This window comes from Mytilus trossulus, unplaced genomic scaffold, assembly GCF_036588685.1.
Source record: "Mytilus trossulus isolate FHL-02 unplaced genomic scaffold, PNRI_Mtr1.1.1.hap1 h1tg000220l__unscaffolded, whole genome shotgun sequence".
NCBI classification, from domain to species: Eukaryota; Metazoa; Mollusca; class Bivalvia; order Mytilida; family Mytilidae; genus Mytilus; species Mytilus trossulus.
In genome coordinates this window covers 92,530-119,461 of record NW_026963313.1, presented here as the reverse complement: position 1 = coordinate 119,461, position 26,932 = coordinate 92,530, and the positions used below count along the sequence as shown (strand labels likewise).

The following is a 26,932-nucleotide window of genomic DNA, read 5'->3' as shown; positions in this document are numbered from 1 at the left end:
TTTTGACAACTAGTATTATAAAAGTTTAAATCGCCATTCAAAAAGTGTTTTCTTTTTAATTATTTTAAGTCATTTACGTTTCACTAAATAAATATCTGTTCACGTTGCAATGATCACAAATAAACCAAATATTTGGATTTTTTTCGTGAATTATTTGTCGTAACTTATTGTAAAAAATTGTATGTGTTCCTGTTTTCTACTATTTTTCGCACATATACTGTCAGTCGAAAAAGAAAGTACAATGATGTATTTTTAGTTTATTCTATTTTTAGATCATGTTATTACTACGCATATGGGCACTATTGCCACGATTACCTGAGGGCACCGATTACCTCAGGGCATACAGCAGCGGACCTAACTGCCATCTGCGTTTGCAAAGATTTTGCATCTGCTGTGTTTCATTAGATATTATACAGTTTTATTCCGTTTTTACTGTTACGGGAGTCCATATCTTCTTTAAGAAGATACTGTGCATGATGAGGAAATATTTTAGACATTTTTAGACAAATGCGAGTCCTTTCACAACTTTTCCAGTGCCAGTGGCATGTCATGTTGCCTTGTTGATGTGTATACCATGCTACCGAGTCCGATGCCAGTAAAGACGCTTGATAATTCCTGTTGCAGTTTTCAATTTATCAGGACTGTATCATGATAAAAGACATCCCAACGAAGACCAGCTTGTCAGACAATAAGACAGCAACTCATACATTATATAGAAGTACCAAGATTACATAGACAATATCATTGTCAATGTCCATGATAGCTGCGATATCGTAGCTCTTTAGGTCCTTTTGATTTTTTTTTACTATTTGCGGTCCACAAATAGTCAAAAAATTTCAAAAGGACCTAAAGAGCTACGATACCGCAGCTATGTCCATGACTGCATGAGCAAGCAATGAAGCATGACATAACTTGATAATTTCTAAGGACATTTTTGTATGTGTGGCTTTTCACTTGACTGTCTTTTGACTGTGTGGCAAAGTGTCCTGTTTATTGGAATAAATCAGAGAAAACAGTATACATGCATGGTGTATGCACCCTCTATCCACTGTAAAAAGGGAGAGCAATAACAGGAGTATCCAGGCATGACCAAAACAGAAAGATCCCTAGACCATAGAGTAATAGTAAGTTATAGTAACACTAACTTAACTTAATTTAAATATTCTTTTTTTATGGAGGATAGATTTATATTGAGATAATGAATTCAAATGATATTAGAGTGCAGTAAAATGTCTAATAATAATAATGATGTAACTTATAATATTGTTACCTACGTATACAGTGAACTAAAACAAATCTTTTATAGATCTTTATACACTGTAAATCATTACCCAACCAATCCATTTTCTATGTTTCATCTCAAAACAAGTACTAGTAACTACATGTACCTCTTAAAACTTTGTGGGAGTTGACCAGCACCATAATCACACACAAAAAAAGGTAAATTGGCAAAATGTGACTAAAATGTTCATGTACATGTATATCATGTATATGATTTACAATGATTTAGCCTGACTTTGTAAATGGGGTATAGATTAGCCTAATAATCTTATAATTGCCAAAACCTCACTCATCTCCAAACTATATTTCAGACCATAGTACATGTCATAATGTATAATACAATAAAATGTATAGTAACACTAACAGTTACTTGCATTTATTCTAAAGCAATAACTAGGTATAAAATGTACATGTATGAACTACATGTTTTTCTTCAGCATGGATAAGCTACAATTGATCAAATAATTTATTTAAGAAAAATATATCAGTTACCAGTTACATGTACAATACATTTGTATATGTACATTGTACATTACATGTATAATCATATCAAAGAGTCAAAGTTTTAAATCATTTTCTTGAAGTTTTGCATATTTGGGTTTTATGTACATGTACCCCTTCTGACAACAACATGCATGCCATGTATTGCATCAAATGCCCCTCATCCAACTTTTCCTTTTTAAATAAATGTAAACAAACAAATAAAATAGATACAAAGGTACCTTCTACCCCTTTTCAATATATTTAAATATTTAAATAAAGTGAGACCTGTGTTTATTCTGTAACAGTGTTACAGGTCTGATAATATATAATAATGTTCATCAGTTGTGCATGGATATGAAATTCAGAACCTGTCATTCAATTTAAAAATAAACTGCTACCCATCTTACATAGCAACACAATTGATGCTATTTTTAAGAGTTGTGGAAAAGAAAAAAATCTGGCTAATTTAAATTATCTTTCTTTGTTGCGCGAGATTTACAAAGTTCTGTTTGATTGAAATTTTATTAAATTTGTACCATGACCACTCAAATGACATATTTTTAATGACTAAATACTAAAAATCAACTCCCCATATGTCATGTATGTTATAAATTTTATTAATTGTTATGTGATAAATGTTATTATTACAAATTATTGTATTTACTGATTGAAGATCATCCTGATATTTTAACATTGTTTAACAAAATGAAAACTTGTATTTTCTATGGTATACATGTACTGATCATGATGTACATTTAAATTATGTTCAACATTTTATGTCTTATTTTTTTAGGTATTTCTAACCAGTGTTACCCATAGTCTACCAAGAAAACTAGTACTGAATAAGGTAAGTGATATTTTTTTTAATAAATAAATAATAAATGGATTATAACACTGATGGTCAATTTTTCAGCAATTTATGTGTACATGTACCTACAATGTCATGAATGTATATACAGTGAAATTGTTTCATTAAAGCATATATTGCAATAAACTTTAAAAAAGCATGTTAGGAATTTTGTAATGTATTAAAATATTGTACATCCATCCTTGGATTTCAAGCATCACTTAATTTTCTCAACTTTCTCTCTAAATTTGGAGATTGTATGTATGTACATGTATGTATGAGATTGAGAGCAGTTAATAAATTTCTTCAGTTTTCATTAGTTAACATCTTTGCTAACCAAGGTTTCTGATCTGCTACTCTTTACATTTGATCAAGCTATATTTGTTTTCCCATTCATGATTACTTTCATATATCTTAAAGGGGAGTTACATAAATACATTATGCACCGACTTTATTCTTTTATAATAAGAAATTCTGTCTTTTATTTCAGGTTTCATACACACACAATGGTGGTTCATGCGAGAGGAAGAAGTCATTTGTTGGAGAAAGTTCTTGCTTGTCTTTATCTACAAATGATGTACATTTTACAGTACACTGAACATTGAGGGATTGATTTAACGAAGCTTTAAAGGGAAAATTCACGATTTTTCACTTATGGTTTAAATATGTTCATTATGACATAATATATATATTCACAAAGTTTTATTGCTATATGTGCAGTAATAAAGGAGAAATTCAATATTTAATGAAAAAATATTAACTACTTCCTGTAGGTCGTGACGTTTTCTCCTGGTTTTTGCATGCCGGGATTTAAAATACAATCATTAAAAGTCTTGGTTTTTAATCATATTTTAACGTAATCGTAAGCGCGCCGATGACTTACGCTTTATCTAAATAACCATCCGATAATAAGAAGATAAAACGCACAGACGTTCAATTGTACATATTCATGAGATAAATTTTCTATGTTAAACGTATATATTCGAATTATTTTTGTAGACAACACAAAAAGTTATAAATTTATTTTTAATTAATATATTTTCGGACTGATAAGGTGAACAAAGTAAAGTACAATAATCTGTAAAGACAATATGTTGGTGTACTCTTATTGACCTTTTACTATCTCTGATATGTCTTGGTTGATACGATGTGTGTATTCACGGTTCTGTGGCAATACTCGTAGATGGCTTGTTGAAAGGTAAATTGTTATTTGCACTTCGGTATTTAACCACGCCTCTCGGGCACATCTTGCCAGGTGTGACTGTCTATTCGGATCAGTGAATTATAAGACAAGGGAGCATTCAATATACATATTTAAAATATATATTCAAGTTGGTGACAAATAAAAATTGATCGCCGTGGAATTATTTAATTATGTTTGGTACTATTATATATTTTAATTCAAATAAGTTAATTTACTAAGAAATACACAATTTTCGGTTAAAGACGGGAAACTTAAATCATATGTCCGATTGAAATGATTTACACCTTTTGTCCTTGATTGATGCAGAGACATATAATACAATTGTATTATATGTCTCTGATTGATGTCTAATAAAAAGGAGAACTTAGAAATTATAAATAGCTTTACCAAAGTATTTTTATTTGTCTTTATTAGGCAAATAAATGGATGAGAACACTTAGATTTAGACTTTTTAAAAGCCACGTATAAATTAATAACTGGAACTCACTGAAGATAACTCTACCGAAGCGGAATATAATATGAACGAATAAAGAAAAAATATTTTTCTACTTGAGAAGTTTTTAAAAAATTGACAGCAAATTTAAGGTCTTCTTGGAATGGAATCGAAAAATTACGAATAGATATTCTTTATCAAGTGTGAAAAACGTCGACCAAATTTAATCATAATCGGGGACGTCCTTATTAAAATAGTCTTCGTCTCACAACGTATAATACTTAATAACTATTTGACCAAAGATGTTTAAAAACAAAAGACAACGAATTTAATGTCATCTTTCCCTATTTTTGAATGTAATTATAAGTCTGTTCAACTGGCAAGAATACCCCTAAAGCGGACAAATATCTGAAAAGCAGTTTATTCTTTAAATTTGCTGTCATTGATTATCAAGAAAGAAAATAAATCCCGAAAATGATTTGAAACTTTAATACTCAATAGCTTTCCTAGAAAATATTCACATCCCTCGGGGATTATTAGTGTACGTCCAGTTGCATATGTCGGAACAATTGTGGTGATGACGAATTTCTTTCTTTATTCGAGAACAATCTAATTGATATATAAATCTGTGATTTTACTATGTTCATAACTTCGATGAACCAAAGCAAGTTATAGATCGACCTGTATTTAAATCAAATTGGTCCTCTTCTTCTTCTTCTTTTGGTATACAATAGTCTATCGAATTGGATGATTACATACTGTTAGTATACGCAAGGATTTGTATAGTTAGTATACGTGGACTAGTCTATTTACAAAACTTTTACCCTAATTTGCACAAAATGTATGTTTCTTTCTTATGTTCAATGTATACATGTATATATTTTAAATTGCGCTGTAGTTCCGTAACTTTCTATCCGGGCGTATAAATGATACGTCGACAAGTGTGCACATTTATTTAATCAACATTTCTGGAATGATCCAACGAATGTAGGACAGAAAGTCACAGGACAAAAAGTCACAGACAAAAAGTCACGGACAAAAAGTCACTTGACAAAAAGTCACAATTCAGTTTTTAGAGTATTTTTCTTTAAACAAGAAAAAATAGTTTTAAAAACAAAGTTTTTGTTTTTTTCTTGAACTCTTATATATAAAGCAACTTTGTAATTAAAATTTATTCAATAAATATCAATGATGAACAAATAATTGTTCTGAAAACAAAATGTCAAAGTGACTTTGTTCTTAAATGGCTTCATGGTGCCATCAAATGTCCCATTTGCATGATTAAAATTTGATAACTTTTCATTAAACAAAGCTTATGAACAATGTCCTACACTGAAAAATAAATAGATGTAATAAAAAAAAAATATTTCAAGATCTTTCTCTTATATATTCAAACAATTGTCAAAAAAATAATTGTGACTTTTTGTCCTGTGACTTTTCGTCCTTTCAAATTTGTAACTTTATGTCCTGTGACTTTATGTCCTTTACTATTGACAACGAGTAAATATTACATTTTCCCAGAGACATATAATACAATTATATGTCTCTGATTTTCCCAAATTTACCCTTGGAAAAAATACGTATATTTGTATATATCTTCAATTTTTTTAATTTTTTTCTGTATCATTTTTTTTTTATAAATAATATTCTTTACACCAGAAATTTTATTTATAAACAAGCGTATGAGTTAAGTAATGACTAGTATATTATATCACTTTCGGACACGCAAGACAGAGATGTATATTATACATGCACCTGATAGTTCAGTTATAAGTTATCGGCCGTGTACACTGACCAATACCTACAGAAGTGAAACGATGCATGAACTTGCAAGCCCGACAGGAAATCGCTTGAATACCTGGACGTGTCACCTTACACCCCTCACAATACCTTTGGGAGTAATACCTTAAGCCATGCGGGTGATCAGTGGAGCGAAGATCCTAATTTATTTGAATAAAGTATATTACTTTGAAGAATTATGAACGAATTAGATTTTCGAAAACAATTTTCACGTAACACTTATTTATGATTTGAACTTTGACTTTTTAACCGATTCCAATATTAACAGTTTAAAAATAACAGACTATATGGTTATTAAAAAAATAAGAACATTGTCCGTATCAAGTAAGTTAGTCAGATAAAACAACCGTACGATTGACAAGATTAAGACTACATCGGTTACTGTAGTTTTGTTTCTTTGTGGTTTATAGACATATCGTGATTTTTATTTGAACAAGTTAACAAAATGGCGGAAGGCCGAGAACTGATACTCAAAAATTAAAATCGATGGTGATCTCTTATCTAGCGGAATAAAACTTTAATATTTATAAATTTGAGCATTTTTATACAGAATGGACATAATATCAATTTTTGATTTTTTTGCGAAGTTTCCCTAACAACACAAGAATTAAAAGAATAAATTCTTATAGATACAAAGCAAACATTACAAAAAAAAATATGAAGCTGAAATTTAATTGTCTGATATTTGAATATAATATATATATATATTTAAATACAACTCGTCTAAACATCAACCCAACAATGTTAGATCTGTAAATTTGCTTTCGCAAGATGTACTTTATATATATATTTAAATATATAATGTTATATGTTTAAAGATTTTTGCTCACATTGTTTTGAAAATATATCAAAATATTAACTTTATAATGAATAATAAATCTTTTGAGAAAACATATTTTCATTTCCTCTTGTTTTGTATAATCTTTTTGTACATGACTTTTGTATACTGCAATGGGTTTTTACAAAAGTCAATTACAATACCAGCTGTTAGTTATAGCTAATATACTTGTCTGTTCCTTATCTCCCCAAATAACTGACCAAAGGTGCTATTGTCATCATTTGGCATTTGCTGTTATTTCAATATAAAAAAGAAGATGTGGTATGATTGCCAATGAGACAACTATCCACAAAAGACCAAAATGACACAAACATAAACAACTATAGGTCACGGTATTGCCTTCAACAATAAGCAAAGCCCATACCGCATAGTCAGCTATAAAAGGCCCCGATAAGACAATGTAAAACAATTCAAACGAGAAAACTAACGGCCTTATTTATTTAAAAAAAATGAACGAAAAACAAATATGTAACACATAAACAAACAACAACCACTGAATTACAGGCTCCTGACAGGCACATACACAAATAATGTGGCGGGGTTAAACATGTTGGTGGGATCCCAACCCTCCATTTAACCTGGGACAGTGGTATAACAGTACAACATATGAACGAACTATAAAAATCAGTTGAAAAAGGCTCAACTCATCAGATAGACATAAATACAAGTGGACGTGGCCGGATACTTTTATATCCAGACACAAAAAGACACAATGAACAGATCTGAGAGTACTTGCAGTGATCTGACAGCTAGCTCAAAGCCACTAACAACTTATACAAAAATCAAGTCTATATGAAAGAAAGGAGATGTGGGTTGTAACTTGTAATGTATAAGTCAATGAAACAGAAAACAAACAACACAAGCACATCTATTATGAAACAACAACGCCAATTGAGAAAGGCAATGGTTTGAATAGATTAGTGGTACATGTATTTGGTTTTATACAAAAAATTGTGGCTCCCTTTTTAACAGTGTTATTCCCAATAACCTTAATACTGATAACTCATCAGTTTTACAAGGTATCAAGAACATGAAGAAGGTATGTAGAAAAGAAAAAGAGATGATCCTAACAACTGAAGTATACACTAGGGAGACAGCAACTCAACAACACAAATATGTCACAATTATTTTGAATACCATACAATTATCAGACCGCTATGTCAAAGCAAGAAAATTGAAATATTTTTATTTTAGTCCCAATATTTCACTCAATCTGATCAATAGCACTTTCAAATTTTAGGAACATAGTCTGATAGTGAAACCAGGAACATATATATTAGATATACTGTTCCCAGGTGAAACCAAACAAATAATAATATGGTCATATAAATCTTAAGTAAAAAAATTGATTTTCCAAATATCATGTCATTTCTGAAAGATGAAGCATGTCTTTTGAATATCAAAAATATGCCTACTCATCACCAACAAAATAGAGATTTGTTTGGTACTGAAAGTCAAAGGTCGAAGTCTGGTCACTGGTACAGTGTGTACAGTTTAAAAAATATAAATATATCTATTGTCAATCAGTATTTAAAGTACAGATCTGAGAATACTCACTTCTAAGAGCTAGACTACAGCCAATAACAATAAGTACAAATATATGTACAGTACACATCCAACATCCAATGAATCTAGTGTACAGACGTCTTAAACAGTCCGGGGAAAATACAAACTTGTTCAATGCTAAAATATAGGTATCGACATTGTTTTGAAGTTGCAGATCTAACAATAAGTAATGGTTTTTTTTTAGCTTTCTGTGTCAAATATTTAGCTTCATTGTAATCTGACCCAAACAGCATGAATAAACTTCTGTCTAAACATAAAAATTCACCTCATGTTTTGTGCATTTTTCAAAAATCATACCCGTGGCAAGGTGCTCTAAACGTTGTCCATACGTTTGTAAATCCGTCTTCTGTTAGTCTTCCTTATGACCATGATTACTCTAATAATAATTTCGTCGCTACTTAACAGAATTGTATATTTGGTCAGCACCTTAAGTGTTATGAGTTGAAATATATATGTTATAAAAAAAAAAGAAGATGTCATTGTGGTATGAGACACCTCACCTCTAGAGACCAAAGGTATTAGAAGGTGTATAATTTTGAGATTTGTCGAGTACTTACTTACCTCCATCTCCAGCTGGGACAAGACAGAATATTTGAACATTTTAAAGTAGAAGCAAATATTAGTACTAAATAATGTTTGATAGGAGTCAGAAAAATACTTTGGTCTAGGTACTTTTCTTCTTGTGGAGTCTTTCAACTTGTCAGCTTGCACATATTGCAGTTAAAAAAAAGACTAAGTGTCTTTCTTTTATCATTCATATTTCATTAAAATTAATTGTCAGAAATACGCATGAAATATTTGCCACTTAATGTTCCAAAAACTAACAATCAGAAACAGATAATCGTCCTGTGTTGGGTAGATGGCGTATACCATGGAAATTATGGGTATATAGTTAACTCCTCCTAAAGTTTGAAATCTAGGAAGTTTTCACTTTGCTACATGTATCTGTTTGTACATATATTGAAGATGTCTCGTTTTGTTTATATAGATTAGACCGTTGGTTTTCCCGTTCGAATGGTTTTACACTAGTAATTTTGGGGCCCTTTATAGCTTGTTGTTCGGTGTGAGCCAAGGCTCCGTGTTGAAGGCCGTACTTTTACCTATAATGTTTTACTTTTTAAATTGTTATTTGGATGGAGATTTGTCTCATTGGCACTCACACCACATCTTCCTATATCTATGTGGTCAGGGTTTGATTTTTATTCTTTTGGGAGGTACCAGCGTGAGTTTAACTTTTGTCATTTTTTAGGGTATAAGGGGTTAAATATTAAAGTTATTTTTAGAATAACACTTTTGCATCTGTGGGGGCATAAATTACGTCTCCCAGACACGATAATATCTCAAAAAAAGTCATAAATTGACTTTGCTATAATATAGTTACTTCAGAGTGAAGTTCTGGGGCGTCACATTGTATGGGTTTTCATTAAATCTTTTTAAAAAATGTGTAATTTTGCTCCGCTTTCCGGTATACAACATATATTCCGCTTCTGAATAAGACCCCCCTTTTTTTTGGGGAAAAAAGGGGGGGGTACTTTGGATCTGCCCTTTCTTTTTTTAACATGATACAGATATAATTCAAAGAGAATGTTGGGTCAAACCTAGCTATATAGCAAGCATAAGTTAACCTGTATGAAAATTGGTTATCTTTCCATTTTGTATTAAAAACAATGATGCTTCTGACACGTCCAAGTATTGATGAATTTAAGTTATTTCAGGGACCCCCCCCCCCCCCCCCCGCGAGGCAATTGATTCTTAAGATGTGAAGACATGCTCTTTTTCAATTCATCTATTAAGAAAAGGTTGTTTTAAATAAGTGTAACCACATAAAGTTGTACCATTCTACTTAGTTAAGTGTCTTCATGAACCTGAAAATCAACTTCTCGAAAAACCTGATCGTATTTACCTTAAATGGTCCATATTCACAAAAATTATGTATGCTTTTGCTTCAGAATTCAACAGACTGTCTTATAAAATGGTTTAAAAACATTATTCACATTAAACTAGCAATAAAAAGTAAATAAGGTTATCTACAGAAAGCTTATTTAGATAATTTTTTAGAAAAAAGTGGCTAAATATTGTGAAAAACGTGACGACATGATCAACATTTTTATGAAAATTCTGTACTAGGCTACATATTTTTATTTTTGATATGTTTTAGACAAGAGTCAACTGAATTAGAATGATCAAACAAATCAATTCTATCATCAGGGTCTAGGGAGATGATAGAGTTTGAAAATGTCAAATTTTTGACAATTTTCCAACTTGAAAATATTTGTTAATTTGGTTGTCATGGTTACCCAGTTTCCCTTCTTGAATCCATCTTTTCAAATGTTTCCTATTTAAGTTGAACATTATAGATTGAAGGATCTGGTATATACTTTTTATACAGTTCATCAGTATTGCACTTTTTCCAATTAGAAAAAATATACAAATTTATGGTATTTAGGGCCATTAAACACCTTGTTGCTAGGAACAGCCGTTTCCATAGCAACAGCTTGATTTTTTGTGTGCAAATTGCCATTTATATTATTTTTGCCTCAAGTTGAATCAATTAAACTATAGCAGATGGATATCCTTCACTATGGATGTATCACCCTTTGCATGATTCTTAGCTGGACTGCTACTTAAGCCTGCACTTAGTTTCTAACAACATTTAACCTTTTTATCATTTTCTGTGAAATCCTCCTCTCTGTAATATTTGTCGTATGCTGGGTTATCTTTCCCTTTTCCAAAAGTGCCATCTGTTTTGTAACCATCAATGTATTGTACGTTCCTGCCTGAGACACGATAGTCGTTAAGAGATTCCCATTCACTACTGTAATATAAGAGCAAAATAATCATTCTATTACGTCATAACACTTTCGGTATTAGATGAGATAGTACTGCGCAACTGTAACCTCAATGTGTTGCTAACTTTGCTATCGAGCGGACGTGGTTTGTCTCGATGCGCAACTTCTAACTTAGATTTCATTATAAAAGATATAATAAGTCAATGTGATTGACTTGAACATATATTTTATTCATATTGAATAAAAGTATATGTCTTTATAAACAGATTTTTTACGCAGGTAAAAATCTTATAATTATTTCGTTTGTGAAACGAGATTATTTAACTTGACAAAGATGGCGGACGCCATGCTGCACAAAGAGAAAGGAGATAAAACTCCTATATCTTCTTTTGAAGATGACTTACTAAGGCTTGACGAAGATGAAATAGCATATGGAGGGAACGGTAAAGGTCCCGCTAAAGGTCCCGCTAAAAGAAAATGCTCAAAACCTTTTGCAAGTAAAAGTACAGGTAGCGGTCCAAAGGTTAATAACAAGGACGCTAAAGGAAAGACTCTGGTAAACAAGGGACACGAGGTGTCGGCTAGCACATCAGATAGCAATAATAATGTGATTATTAATATGCTTACTGACATGAGAAATGAACAATCTTCAACTAATAAAAAGTTAAAAGATATGAACAAACGTATAGATGTTTTGTATAATGATGAATATGATGATGAGTATGATAATGTAGGTGACGTAGATGAAGATATGGACGAGGTCCATGAACCTGATGACGGTCAAGATACCGGTAATGAACCACCTTGTAAAAAACAGAAAACTGTCTCAAATAGCGAAGAGTCTAGGTTTTCTAGTATGAATAAAAGATTTAGATCTGGTGAGAAATGTGGTGATAAACTAGATGAACATCTAGCAGACAATATCACAGATATTTTCAGAAATGGTATTTCTAAAGAGAAATACAGAGAACTTATGAAAGATGAAAAGAGTAATCGGCCTGAGAATTGTGAAGGACTTGTACCAGTCCAAACTGATCAGTTAGTATGGGATCTGTTATGGCCCAGAACTAGAACTATTGACAATAGAATGAGACAATGTCAGACTTCTGTAGTCAGAGGGGCAACTTATCTGTCCAAAGTAGTTGATAGACTAGACACAATTCTAAGTAAAGAAGACACTCAAAACATACCTGAGTTGGAAGGTATTCTTGATGAATGTATGGACTCTCTTGCTTTATTTGGTCATGCAAATAAAGAAATATGCTTAGCTAGGAGAGAACTCATGAAACCTGATGTAAAAGGTGAATATAGTCAGCTGTTAATAACTGTCAACCTTTCAATAAATGGTTATTTGGTGGAGATGTCTCTAAAACAGTCAAAGACATTGGAGAATGTAGTAAGATTTCAAATCGCCTTTCAGTTGGTAACGGTTATAGCCAGTTTAGAGGCGGTTTCCGTGGTGGCTGGAGATCCTCATGGAATAGACGCCGTGGTAGAGGCAGAGGCGGACGAGGCCGTGGTAGTGCCTCAATGTCAATTGACAAATCTGAGTCAAAAAAACTCTCGTTGGACTCACGACAAGTACAGGAATTAGATGTTGTGAGTATTAACACACATGATTTTCAAGCAGGAAGATTGAAATTGTTTGTTAATGAATGGAGAAAATTAACATCTGATAAATATATTTTAGATGCGGTTCAGCACTGTTATATAGAATTTACAGACAATAAACCTCCTATACAAAATAAAATGTCAATAAGAAATTCCAATTTCAATTTAAAGGAAGAAACAATTGTTGATATTGAAATTGAAAAATTATTAAAAATGAATGTAATTCAAGAAGTTGAATCTGAAATAAATGAATTTATTTCCCCATTTTTTGTAAGACCAAAAAAGAATGGCGAATACAGAGTGATACTTAATTTAAAAGAATTAAATAAAAACATTGAATATCAACATTTCAAAATGGATTCTTTTGAAAGCGCTTTAAATTTAATTAAAGAAAAAGCATACATGTCAAGTGTAGATCTAAGACATGCGTATTATTCTATTAACATTGCTGAACAGCATAGAAAATTTTTAAGATTTGTTTGGAAAGAGAAATATTTTCAATATTCCTGCTTACCAAATGGTATAGCTATGGCACCGAGGCTTTTTACCAAAATTATGAAAGTTGATTATGCAAGTTTGCGTAAAATGGGTTATGTTAATTTTGGGTACATTGACGATTCACTTCTATTAGGTGATACTGAACTCGAATGCAAAAATAATGTAACAGAAACTGTTAATATGGTGTCAAGCCTTGGATTTATAGTACATAAAGATAAGTCAGTGTTTACTCCTAAAAAACGCATCAAGTTTTTAGGTTTTTACATTGACTCGGAAACGATGATAGTTACTTTACCAGTTGGAAAAACAAGATACTATTGCTAAAGAATGCAAACAATTACAAAGTAAAAATAAATGTAAAATAAGAGAAGTAGCTAGAGTTCTTGGGATACTCATATCTAGTCTCCCTGCTGTGGAATTTGGTAAACTCTATTACAGGAAAATAGAGAGAGAGAGAAAATTAAAGCATTAAAATTAGCTATGGGAGATTTTTAATCTGAAATGTTTGTAACATCAGAAATGAAACAAGACCTAAAGTGGTGGTCAGATAATATTTATACTCAAAAGAGGAAATTTAATAGAGGTAACCCACAGGTTATAATTCAAACAGACGCCTCAAAATTAGGGGAGCAGTCTTGAATGAACAAAAAATTGGTAGCAGATGGAGCAATGATGAAAAAGATAATCATATTAATTGTTTAGAATTATTAGTTGTTTATTATGCTCTGAAAACCTTCAAGGATGATTTGAAAACTGTTGAAAATGTCAAAATTCTTACAGACAATACAACTGTTGTAAGCTATATAAACAGTATGGGTGGTATAAAGTCTATTGAATGTTTTAAAAATTAAAAATTTGGATTTGGTGCATTGAATACCATATATGGCTGATTGCTACTCATATACCGTGGAAGTTAAATACAAAAGCAGACTATTAGTCCGGCGGCTACAAGCATATTTCAGACGAATTGTGCACATCCTGTTACAAGCATGAAATTTGGCATAGACCTTCCTCAACTTTTACTCTTTTATTTCAGATAGGGAGGCATTTGAAAAAAATGTCTCACTTCCGGTAAAATCCGAAATGGCGGACGTCATACTTAAATCAGCCCAATATCGAAGGCTAGCGTGTAAAAATGTGTTATTATCATGCTACTATCATAATATTTGGTACAGACCTTTGTGTTTTACTACTTTGTGATAAATTAAATAGATAAGATGTCTTCAGAATCCCAACTTCCGGTTTAAATCCAATATGGCTGACATTGTACTTAAATAAGCTTATTTTTTAGGGAGGGTAACTGAAATGTGTTTAAACGTATTGCTAATATCATTAAATTGTGTATGAATCTTTCTTTGGTGTTTCTGATGGATGCAATGCATAAGACATATGTCTAAAAACCCATTTCTTCCGGTAATATCCAAAATAGCGGACATAGAAATATCAATTTTTTATTCAAATTTTCAACTTTTTTTCAAAATGGAAAGAAAATGATTTTATTTTGTGCTGGTCATTAAACTTTTAGCTTAAAGTTATCCTCAAAACCACTTATTCTAGCATGTTGTAAATATTTATATATAAAGTTGACACTTCCGGTTAAAAATATGACGTAAATTTCAAAGATGAGTCCTCAATCTATTTCTTCGATGTAGAGTTTTGGATAGATTGATTAAAACAAAATAAAATCACTATAGTTCTAAAAATTATTTAAAATTATTACTATTTGGCCAAGAATACATGTTTATTCACAGTCACCATGACATGCACACATCGCAGTGCACGGGATACCCGATTTTCCACATTAAAATTGACCGCGGTATCCTTTCTTACATCCACAATGTATAAGCTTTTGAAAAAATGATGAGGCCTTAAAAAGAGTTTTTCAAAAGTTATCCTCTTTGTCCCCGCCTGGAGTGGGTAGCATAAGAGCCAATCCCAAGCTTGTCCCCCTAAACATCTACCGAAGTATATTGCATGATTTACATGCTGGAAAAGACGAGACCAAGTTGAGGGAATAGCCTCAAAAAGCCGTCCCTGTTGCGAAAATAGTTATTTTCTTGCTTCGTTAACCATGTTATACCCATTTGGTAAGTTTGTGCGATCTTACAGTAAAACCCCGGTGACTTAGGTTGATTAATCATCATTCTTTTTGTTAAAGTCACATCTTCAAATGCAATCAATGTCTCCCTCATAGTCTTTTCCCCCCTTTCAAGCAAAGAGAGAACCATATCACAACAGGTAAAGACATGGATAACAATAATAATTTCAGATCACTCAGATCACTCATTGCCTAGTGCATTTGAAAGGCCATTGATAGATATTAATCTAAAGTCTGTTCCCCTCCCAAACACAATCCATAGTTCGTCTACCCCTATACGGAATAGCGAAACAGTAGTGACAGCATCATCATTAACGACTGTTCGAATCATGACTCGTTTAAGTGCGTGTTTCACTGCATCAGACACATGCACCATGATTTTAGTGTCTGCCTCTAAATGTGAACTTGGTGCTGATCTTGAAATACATTACGTGGTGGATAAGATAGAATATCCTGACCATTTGTTGCTATAACTGCCATACACATCCAAGACTTCACCCACTCGTATTTCAGTTTCAAGGTATTTTATTTAGGTAAGGACATAATACCCAATCAGAATACTCAGTAGGCCGCAATCCACAATTGGAGAGCTGATTTCCAACATTAACAAAGACTGTAATATTGTTTCTCACTTCCATAAATTCTGCAAAAACACATATTTTCTTGCCTTGTTAACCTAATCTGTTTCTTTTTTTTCGATCTTCCAACAAAACCACGTATCGTTTTCAATGACATTAAACATCAAATCCATATGGTGATGTTGGCTGGTCAATCATCATTCTAAATGCTAAAGTCACATCTTCAAACTCCATTAATGTCACCAACGCAGTTCCTTTTCCAGCAAACGTGTTATCTTTTAATGCCTAGTGCATTTGAAAGGTCATTGATTGATATATATCTTATACTTTTCCCCTTCCAAATGCAAACCAAAGTTTGTCTGTCCCTATGTCACGGAAGAGCGAAACAGCAATGACATCAGTATCGACTGTTTGAGTCATGACTCAGTTAAGTCTATGTTTCACTGCATCAGACACATCTATCTTGATTCTAGTGTCAGTCTCTTCGTGTAAACATGGTGCTAAACTTGAAACATCGTCAAGTGGTGGATAACACTGAACATCCTGAGAATTTGTTGCTTCAACTACCTTGTACTAAAAATTGTATTGAGCAAGCTCTTGTTAATGAAAACTTAAAAGTTCTTTCTTACTGTCGTCATCTCTCAGAAAACTTTCCCAATTTTGAGGATGTTTTTAATTCTGGGTTCGTCTGTGTATTCCCTTTCCCCTAAATGTTGCCCTTGCTTCTTTTAGCAGCTTTCAAACTACCAGTATTGTCTATGTTCACATGATACAGTTTCAAGGTGTTTCCTAACGAGTATGATGATTGGGTAGTATGTCCTTACCTTAATAAAATACCTTGAGACTGTAACAAGAGTGGATGAAGTCTTTGATGAGTATGGTAGTTGTAGCAACAAATGCTCAGGATATTTTATCTTATTCAACACGTGATGTATTTTAAGTGAAGCACCATGTTAACATAAAGAGACTGACACTTAAATCATGGTGCATGTGTCTGCTGCAGTGAAACACGCACTTAAACGAGTCCTGATTAACAGTTACTGATGATGCTGTCAATACTATTTCGCTATTCCGTGACATAGGGGCAGACGAACTATGGATTGTATTTGGGGAGGCAAAAATCTTTGGATTAATATCTATCAATGGCCTTTCAAATGCACTAGGCAACGAGTGATCACACACTTTCATTTCTGACCCATACCTTATGACAGGTTGTGATACTGTTTCCTTTGCTTGAAAAGGAAAAAAAAAAGACTGCGTGGGAGACATTGATGGTATTTGAAGATGTGACTTTAACATAAAGAATGATGATGGATCAGCCTAAAGATCGCAAAAACTTTTCAGATCTAACATGATTAAAGAAGCAAGAAAGTCAATTGTTGCACAAAAGGGAAAACTTATTCTAAGTGAGTCTATTCCTACGACTTGTTCTAGTCTTTTCAAGCATATAAAACGTGTAATATTCTAATGCAGGTGTTTAGTAAGACGAGCTTTGGATTGACTCTTATGCTACCTATTCTTGTCACTAATGGATTGCGAAGGGACAAAGAGGGTCCCCTTAAAAAAAAACTCTTTCTGAGACCTCATCATTTTTCAGAAGCTTGTATATTATTGATGTAAGAAAGGATGCCGCGGTTATTTTTAATGTGTAAAATTGGGTCTCCCGTGCACTGTCTTGTGTGCATGTGGTGGTGACTGTGAATAAGCATGTATTCTTGGCCAATTAGAAGAAATTTTAAATATTTTTAGTACTATAGTGATTTTATTTTGTTTAAATCAATCTATCCAAAACTCTTCATCGAAGAAATAGATTGAGGACTCATCTTTGAAATTTACATCATATTTTTAACCGGAAGTGTCAACTTTAAATCTTAGCATTAACATCATGCTAGAATAAGTGGTTTGGGGGATAACTTGAAGCAAAAAGTTTAATGACCAGCACAAAATAAAATCATTTTCTTTCCATTTTGAAAAAAGTTGAAAATTTAAATAAAGAATTGATATTTTTCTGTCCGCCATTTTGGATACTTCCGGAAGTAAGGGATTTTAAGACATATGTCTTATACATTGTCTCCATCAGAGGCACCAAAGAAAGGTTCATACACAATGTAATTATAGTAGCAATACGTTAAAACACATTTCAATTACCCTCCCTAACAAATAAGCCTATTCAAGTACAATGTCAGCCATATTGGATTTAACCGGAAGTGGGGTTTCTGAAGACGTCTAATCTATTTAATTTATCCAAAAGTAGTAAAACACAAAGGTCTGTACCAAATATTGTGATAGTAGCATGATAATAACACATTTTTACACGCTAGCCTTCGATATTGGGCTGATTTAAGTATGACGTCCGCCATTTTGGATTTTACCGGAAGTGAGACATTTTTTTCAAATGCCTCCCTATCTGAAATAAAAGAGTAATAGTTGAGGAAGGTCTATGCCAAATTTCATGCTTGTAACAGGATCTGCACAATATTTCACAAAGCCGCCGGACTATATCAGTCAAGAAATTTTAATGATCAGATAAAATGGCAACTGAATAAAAACAATTTTGAAAAAGTATGTTTATTATGGAATAAACCAGAAATAGATTTATTTGCTTCACATCTAAATACTCAGTTACCAATTTTTTGTTCATGGAAAGCTGACCCAGAATCATCTTTTGTTGATGCTTTTACTCTTGATTGGGGTAGTTTTTCTTACAGTTATATGTTTCCTCCTTTTAGCATGATAGGACGCTGTGTAAAGAAGATTATAAAAGACAAGGCAGACGTGCTGTTTGTGGGACCACTTTGGCCAACACAACCGTGGTTTGTTCAAGTAATGAAACTTTTAATAAACAATCCATATGTTATCAAAGCAAACAAAAAGCTATTGACTCTACCATACAAGGACATAGTTCATCCTTTAGAAAAGACATTGAATTTGATGGTATTTCGGCTATCCGGAACCGATTACAAAACAGAGGAATTTCAGAGAAAACTTCCAATATTATCATGGCATCATGGAGATCAGGAACTCAGAAACAATATAAAACATATATCAAGAAATGGTTTATTTTCTGTCTTGAACGGAAAGAGGACAAAGTTCACACGTCTGTAGAACTTGTGCTAGAATTTCTGACTAATTTGTTTGAATGTGGATTGAGTTATTCCGCTTTAAATAGTGCTAGGTCAGCACTATCTGCGTTTGGTTTGACTTTTGATAATGTGCCTGTTGGAAAGCATCCACTTGTGATAAGATTTCTAAAAGGAGTATATCATTTGAGACCTACTGTACATAATGATGTAAATATTTGGGATGTTTCTATTGTTTTGAGATTGTTAAGACGTTTATCACCAGTTGCTGATATATCAGTGAAAGATTTAACTTTAAAACTAGTTATGTTAGTTGCATTGACGAATTCTACTAGATCACAGAGTATTCATTTATTAAAACTCAGCAATATGCAAAAACAGAAGGACTGTTTTCGTTTTAAGATATTTGATTTACTGAAACAAAGCAGACCTGGATATAAGAATCCAGAATATATTTTAAAAAGTTTTCCTCCAGATAGGAGATTATATGTGTATTTAGTGCTGAAGGAATATTTGAAACGTACTGTTGATATAAGATCAGAAGAAGATTCATTAATATTAAGTTATATTAAACCACACAAAAAAGTTAGTTGCTCAACTATTTCTAGATGGATTAAGTCCGTTATGTGCCGTGCAGGAATTGACACAAGTATATTTAAAGCACACAGTACGCGATCTGCATCTACTTCGAAGGCAAAGCAGAATAATGTGCCTGTAAATGATATTTTAGCCAAAGCCGGTTGGTCAAGTTCAACGACTTTTGGAAAATTTTATGACAAGACAGTAACAATAAGTGATGTTTTTGCAGAAAAAATGTTACTAATCTGAATACGAGTTAATTAAATGTTTGATTTATGATTTAGATTTTTAATAAGAAAGATCAAATGATCTACATGTTTATGAGTGCTACATAATGCATATCACTGGCATCTGGTTGTTTCAAATTGTCTTAGTGTATCTTATGATCATCACAGGTATTCATTGTCAATGAGAAATAAATGTAACACACATTCAAAAGCACACCGGGAAAAAAAGTTGTAGCTTTGAAGTCTCATCTAATACCGGAAGTGTTATGACGTAATAGAATTAACTAATTCAACGATACTTACCTTGGTTAAGTTGAAGTTAAAGCGTAATTCTATGAAGACATAGAATAACACTGGAGGTGTTAGATGTCACCACCCACCCCATCAGCTCTTTTTATAGGGCTTGGTACATCTTTGTATATTGTAATTGGTAGATGTACTTTTAATACCAACATTTTTTGTTTTTACTGTAAATATTGAGGTTGCAGTTGCGCAGTACTATCTCATCTAACACCTCCAGAGTTATTCTATATCTTCATAGAATTACACTTTAACTTCAACTTAACCAAGGTAAGTATCGTTAAATTAGTTAATTTAGGTAGAGGAATATAAAAGCTACATCATAGATAGTTTTTTTTCAAAAAAATCTTAAAAGATACTAGATTTGTTAAACCAAAGTTGCAAATATACACAAAGATAGAAACAATTAATTGATATTTTTAACTTCACATATATAACTACACTATATACCTACACATTTTACTGCTTTAAAATGTATAAATGATTTGCCTTTTGGTTAATAAAAATACACCATCTACGAATTGAAACAATGAAATTTAATATTTATCTCGTTTATGAAATGAATAAAAGTGGATCTTGCTGAAAGACTTACGCGTAACTTCTATCACGTGAGCGTCGCCAACAAAAACATCCACAAACTATAAATAAAACAATCAGAATTATTCCTCCCGCACCGCCAGCAGCTATCGTGATGACATATTTTGATTTCATCTCCTTTGCGCCACATTTGTCTCCAGTAAATTGAAACAATCCGTCATCTGTATTACATCTGTAAAAGAAAAGAAAATTCAGCAGTTCGTCAGTGTTCCAATTATAGAAAGAATCTATATTAAAAAGTAGATTTTTTAATTGGAGCAATTTAGAAATTATTGGCCATTAGGGCATCTTCACTGTTTTTAACAATATATACTTTGTCTATACGTCATTTAGAAGGATGTATTGGCAGTGCAATGTACATTACGAGGACTGAGGGTTATAGTTGGTTAGTCAATTTCAATATGTAGGAGCTTGTACTGATTTGTCTCTTTTACTAAACATTCTTGTACAGTAATATTGTGTCATTTAAGAAGACATTTGTTTTGAAACACAACGGGTGGCACGTGCATAGCTGGATTTACTTAATCTTCCGGGGCACCTGTTATCAACTCTAATTTTGGTTGAGTTGTGTTTGTTCAGTCTTTTGTTTTTTATGTTGTGTTATATGTACATTTGTTTAAGAAATAATTCATGGAGATTTGAATTTATACTGATTTTACTACGGGTTGGCCCTTTAAGCTATATATTTCACCACGAGCAACAGCAAGGGGTAAACTATCTACATAAAGGGCAAACACTTTATCATATATTAAAATTGACTTTTTTCATCGCTTTCTGTTTATTTCAAAGTGTCGTCGGTCATTTTGAATTGTTCGCTTCGATTGTCCCATTGATATTTTTCCGCCTTTATGATATTACACCGAATATTATCTCCGAGACCTTGTAAAGCTTGGAAGATTATGATATTTCTGTGGATATCAGTAATACTCACACGCATATGGATAGTTTATTATCATCTATGTAACATTTCCCGCTACTTCCACAAGATATATTGTCCCCAGCACATGGTTTTCTACAACTTCCTTGTACTACAGAAAATGGCTTCTTACATGGTCCTTCAATTTGATACAATAGAAAAAATGATTGTAAGGTAAAATTATATTAATTCTATGAAAAAAGTCAAAAATACTGAACTTAGAGGAAAATCAATTCGGAAAGTCACATGGCAAAATCAAATAACAAAACACATCAAAAACGAATGGACAAGAACTGTCATATTCCTGACTTGGTACAGGCATTTTCAAATGTAAAGAATGGTGGATTAAACCTGGTTTTATAGCGCTACCCTCTTACTTTGATATTCTCATCAAATTCCGTTGTACTAGTATTTACAATGATGCGTGAACTAAACAGACACAATAAATAAATTAGTCAAAATTTGGGTACAACAGTCATCATCGTGTTACAATTTTAAAAGGGGACAATTTAACAGATCACAAAAACATTTATCTCCAAGCACACTCTTGATTCGCGTGTCTGACGTAGGAAAATTAATATAAGTCACATATATTTGTCGTTCAATGTACATACAAACAATTTTAAAATTTCAAAAAGGCAATGTTATCATACAGGGTTTAAAAATCAAAAGTATGTAAGAATAAATTTCAGAAAAAGACCGAGATTTAAAATAGTCCAAAAGCGATATAGAATTTATAAGAATCCACAAATAGTTAATTCCACTACGCAATTGAATGATTTTGACGTTTGTGAATACACTAGTATCAGTATGATACTATATTGATTAATCCTAGCAAAGAAAGACATTAATTAAAATAAGGAACTTTTCAGAAACAAATAACAATCAATCAAAAACCTAATTGAAATTACAAAAAGCTGATACACTTAATAATCCCTTATTATAGAAAACTGAACGATTTAGTGATAAGAACCCAACCAACCCCATCCCCATTCCCCCTCCAATAAAAACCGTGGATATCTCATGTGCTAAAGAAAGATCCTGCAGCATTCGAAATTAATCAGAGTTATACACGAATGACATACGTTCCTCAATTTCAATGAATTCTAAATTTCACAACAGCAAGTTTCAATAAAACATAATCTGTATTTACATGACAAACTACTGAGATGTTGTGTCAATGATACCTACAAGGATAAGTAATCCTCGAATCAGTTGTATCAATCACATTTAACAGTATATAAATGATATTTCACGGGTTGCAATTGCAACTGATCTTAAAAATTGGTTTTCTCTATAACAAAAGTAAATTGTCTAACATATATTGCTTCAAGGCACAAGGTACTTACCGACTGTTACTTTTTTTGCAATAGGTGTTGCTGTCGATGAATTTGGTGTCGCATTTGGTTTTGTAAAAGTAATCCTAACATTGGCTGAGGATTGATTAGTAGATTGTGTTGATGCTGTCTTTGCTCTGTTCGTGATACTACTAGAAGATGAAGGTTGTGTAATTGATGTCTGATTACTTTTCGTGATACTACTAGTAGATAAAGGTTGTGATATTGTTGTCTTTGTACTGTTCGTGGTACTACTAGTAGATGAAGTTTGCGCTGTTGTTGTCCTTTCACTGGTCATGATATAACTAGGAAATGACGGTGTTGTTGTTTTAGTCTTTTCATTCAAAATGTTATTAGGAGGTGGTGGTTTTGTTGTTGGGGTATTTTCATTGGTCATGATATTACTAATAGATGGAGAATTTGTAGCTGTTGTCTTTTCATCTGTTGTGATATGACTAGAAGATGGCGGTGTTATTGTTGTTGTCTTTTTATCTGGTGTGGTATGACTAAGAGATGACAATGTTATTGTTGTTGGCTTTTCATCTGATGTGATATGACTAGGAGATGACGGTGTTATGGTTGTTGTTATTTCATCTGTCGTGATATTACGAGGCGGTAACGGTGTTGTTGCTGCTGTATTTTCCTTGGTCGCAATGTGAATAATAGATGGAGATTTTGTTGCTGTTGTTGTTGTCTTTTCATCTGTTGTGATATGAATAGGAGATAACGGAGTTATGGCTGTTGTCTTTTCATCTGTTGTGATATGACTAGAAGATGACGGTGTTATGGCTGTTGTCTTTTCATCTGTTGTGATATGACTAATAGATGGAGTTGTTGTTGCTGTTGTTGTTGTCTTTTCATCTGTTGTGATATGACTAGGAGATGACGGTGTTATGGCTGTTGTCTTTTCATCTGTTGTGATATGACTAGAAGATGACGGTGTTATGGCTGTTGTCTTTTCATCTGTTGTGATATGACTAGAAGATGACGGTGTTATGGCTGTTGTCTTTTCATCTGTTGTGAAATGACTAGAAGATGACGGTGTTATGGCTGTTGTCTTTTCATCTGTTGTGATATGACTAGAAGATGACGGTGTTATGGCTGTTGTCTTTTCATCTGTTGTGAAATGACTAATAGATGGAGAATTTGTTGCTGTTGTCTTTTCATCTGTTGTGATATGACTAATAGATGGAGAATTTGTTACTGTTGTCTTTTCGTCTGTTGTGATATGGCTAGAAGATGAAAATGTTATTGTTGTTGGCTTTTCATCTGTTGTGATATGACTTAGAGAAGACGGTGTTACTGTTGTTGGCTTTTCAGGGTTAGGGATATGACCAGAAGATGAAGAATGTGTTGTCTGTATTGGTTGCTTTGACACAATTTCGGTAGCTGTCATTGCTTTTGTTGCAGTTGGAGGATTTGTAGCTTTCACTGTTGATGATGATAACGATTCCTTAGGAGATGAACTTTGCGAAATAGATTTACTGGGTTTCATGGATGTTGTTGATGGAGTTGTTTTTATTTCATTTGTATAACTAATTTCAGTTATATTTCTTCTTGTAGAGCTATGATTATTTGTTTCCACTGCTGTGGTGTGCGTCTGTGGCTGTGCAGTAGTTCCACTGGTTATGCTAGGAGTTTCTATCTTTACGGTTGGTGTTGTGATTTCACTTGTTGAACTATGATTATTTGTTTCTACTGATGTTGTTAGTAAAGAAGACAGTGATGTAATTTCATTTGTGTTGTTTAGAATATTTGAATCAACGGATGTAGTTGGTAGCGGCAACTGTCTTGTAATTCCACTTGTAGAGGATATATTATTTCTTTCAGATGTAATGCTTTGGGATGGCTCTTCCGTTGTTATACCACTTGAAGAATTATTCAGACCTATTTCAATTAATGTAGTTGATGATAATGGCGGGGAAATTCTATTTCCATTAGAAGATTCAATTTTCATTGTTGTAATTGGTGGTTGTGGCGGCTCTGTATTCGTACTTGTTGATTGTAATTTACTTGTTGTTGGCACTGTGGTTGTATCTGTAGACTGTGTTGTATTAAATAATACTGATGTTTTACCTGACGCTTGAATTGATTTGCCTGTACCAGTGTGTATCGTGTCAAGGGTTGTGTCAACTAACATATTTGTTTGAGTTGGCTGTTCAGTTGTTTCTAATCCTACTGTTGAAACACCAGGTGCATTTGTAGAAATAACTTTTGATTGACTGGTAAGTTGTATTTGTGATATACTAGAAGATGGAACTGGTAATGTAGATGGTCTAGTTTCTAAAAGGGTTCTTTCTGTTTCATCTGTTGTCGGATGCTGATTAGATCCTATCGTTGTCTTTGCAAATCTAGTAGTACTAGTTTGTATCGTTGTATGCTTTTTTGTCGAAGTTTGGCCTGTTGCGCTTGTAGCATATGCTTTAGTTAAAACTCTTGTCCCAATGATGGGTGTTGAACTCTGCTCCGTGTGACCTTTTGTGAAATGTGTTCCATTATTCGAAATTTCGGTTGAAACATTTTTGTTTTCCTCGGTAAAATTCGAACTGGTCATTTGCAACAGAACATGATCTGTACAAATAAATGTATTAAATACAGTTGAAGGATAGTTCTAACACTAATTAAAACTACTTGAGTATATTGTTGTTCAGGAAAAATCAAATATAACAAAGAAATAAAAACAAATATCACCAAATGTCACCAGTTTTCAGTTTTTCACACTCTTTAGCTCTTTAGTTATTATGGTTCGTTGAGTATACTTAAAGTTTGTATTTTGCCAAGGTGTTTTCATTTCGTATTAAACTTGTGAGTTTGAATGGCCCTTTTGTATCTTTAGCCTCTCTTTCGCTTTTGGAATGTAAAATATAACGTTATAAAAATGAATGTCATTGCAAAAGTAAAAAATGATCTTCTATTTTTTTTTAAGATTAGCAATCTCATGACGTTTTTTTTAACTATTGCACAATGAGATGTTGAAAATATATCTAAATTATAGTTACAAAATTGAACCTTCGTGTATATATGTTAAATGCACTGGAATATGCTGTTCAATATACTTACCTAAAGTTATCAAACAACAGAAGGTCATAACCACAATGATCCTTATATCTGAAATATATATAATTGATATGTTGAATATAATTGTCTTTGTTTTCCGACTTAAATGTCAAATATCCAAAAATATGGCGAATTGACATACCCATTGGTGGCTTTTAGTTGTTTTCAATTGTTTGGTCCAGTTGCTGTCTCTGTGGCACATTCTCCATTTATATACCAATATATAAAGAAAACGGAAAAACCGGAAAGCGCTCCAGACCCACTAAATATATAAGAGTTATTTATACCTACACTCCTTTTCTATTCTATAATTACGTACCCAAATTCTGATTTTTATATACAAAGAATAAACCCAAGTTTACACACAACAGAAAAAAGAACAAAAGAAAGAATCAAAGAAACAAAGTAAAAGACAGAAAAAAGACAGAAAGATCGATAGAAAGAATGAATGAATAAATGAATGAATGAATGAATGAATGAATGAATGAATGAATGAATGAATGAATGAATGAATGAATGAATGAATGAATGAATGATTGAATGAATTAATTAATTAACTAATGAATAAATAAATTAATTAATTAATACATTAATCAATTAATAATTGATAAGTAAACAAGTTAGAGTTAATTGATAAATATTTGTTTAAAAGTGATTTTCATAAGAAAAAAAAAGTTTTATCATTTTGTAAAAAAAAATCATTCGTCAATTGAAATGAAATATTTGTCCTACCTTCCATTTTAGATCACTTAGTCTAGAGCAAATATTTTATTCCGTCTTCAGCATCGGTCAATGTAACTGTTTAAATGTAAA

The 26,932-nt window shown here is 32.5% G+C and overlaps 1 protein-coding gene and 1 long non-coding RNA gene across 2 annotated transcripts in view; both read right to left on the bottom strand.

The window, feature by feature from the left end:
* The window catches only part of LOC134701120 (mucin-2-like), a 42,940-nt gene extending 17,738 nt beyond the window's left edge, over positions 1-25,202 (bottom strand). Inside the window, exons 1-4 of the mRNA XM_063562263.1 lie at positions 23,075-25,202; positions 21,741-21,864; positions 20,805-20,981; positions 11,111-11,267 (exon numbers count right to left, since the gene is read on the bottom strand). Of these exons, the coding sequence (XP_063418333.1) occupies positions 11,111-11,267; positions 20,805-20,981; positions 21,741-21,864; positions 23,075-25,202 (2,586 nt within the window). The remainder of the gene's footprint in view (positions 1-11,110; positions 11,268-20,804; positions 20,982-21,740; positions 21,865-23,074) is intronic.
* Positions 25,203-25,480: 278 nt separating this feature from the next.
* LOC134701138 (uncharacterized) lies at positions 25,481-26,932 on the bottom strand. Its single transcript, XR_010104047.1, has 3 exons — positions 26,852-26,932; positions 26,123-26,170; positions 25,481-25,633 (listed from the first exon to the last, which is right to left on the bottom strand). It is a non-coding gene; the product is annotated as an uncharacterized LOC134701138 (long non-coding RNA).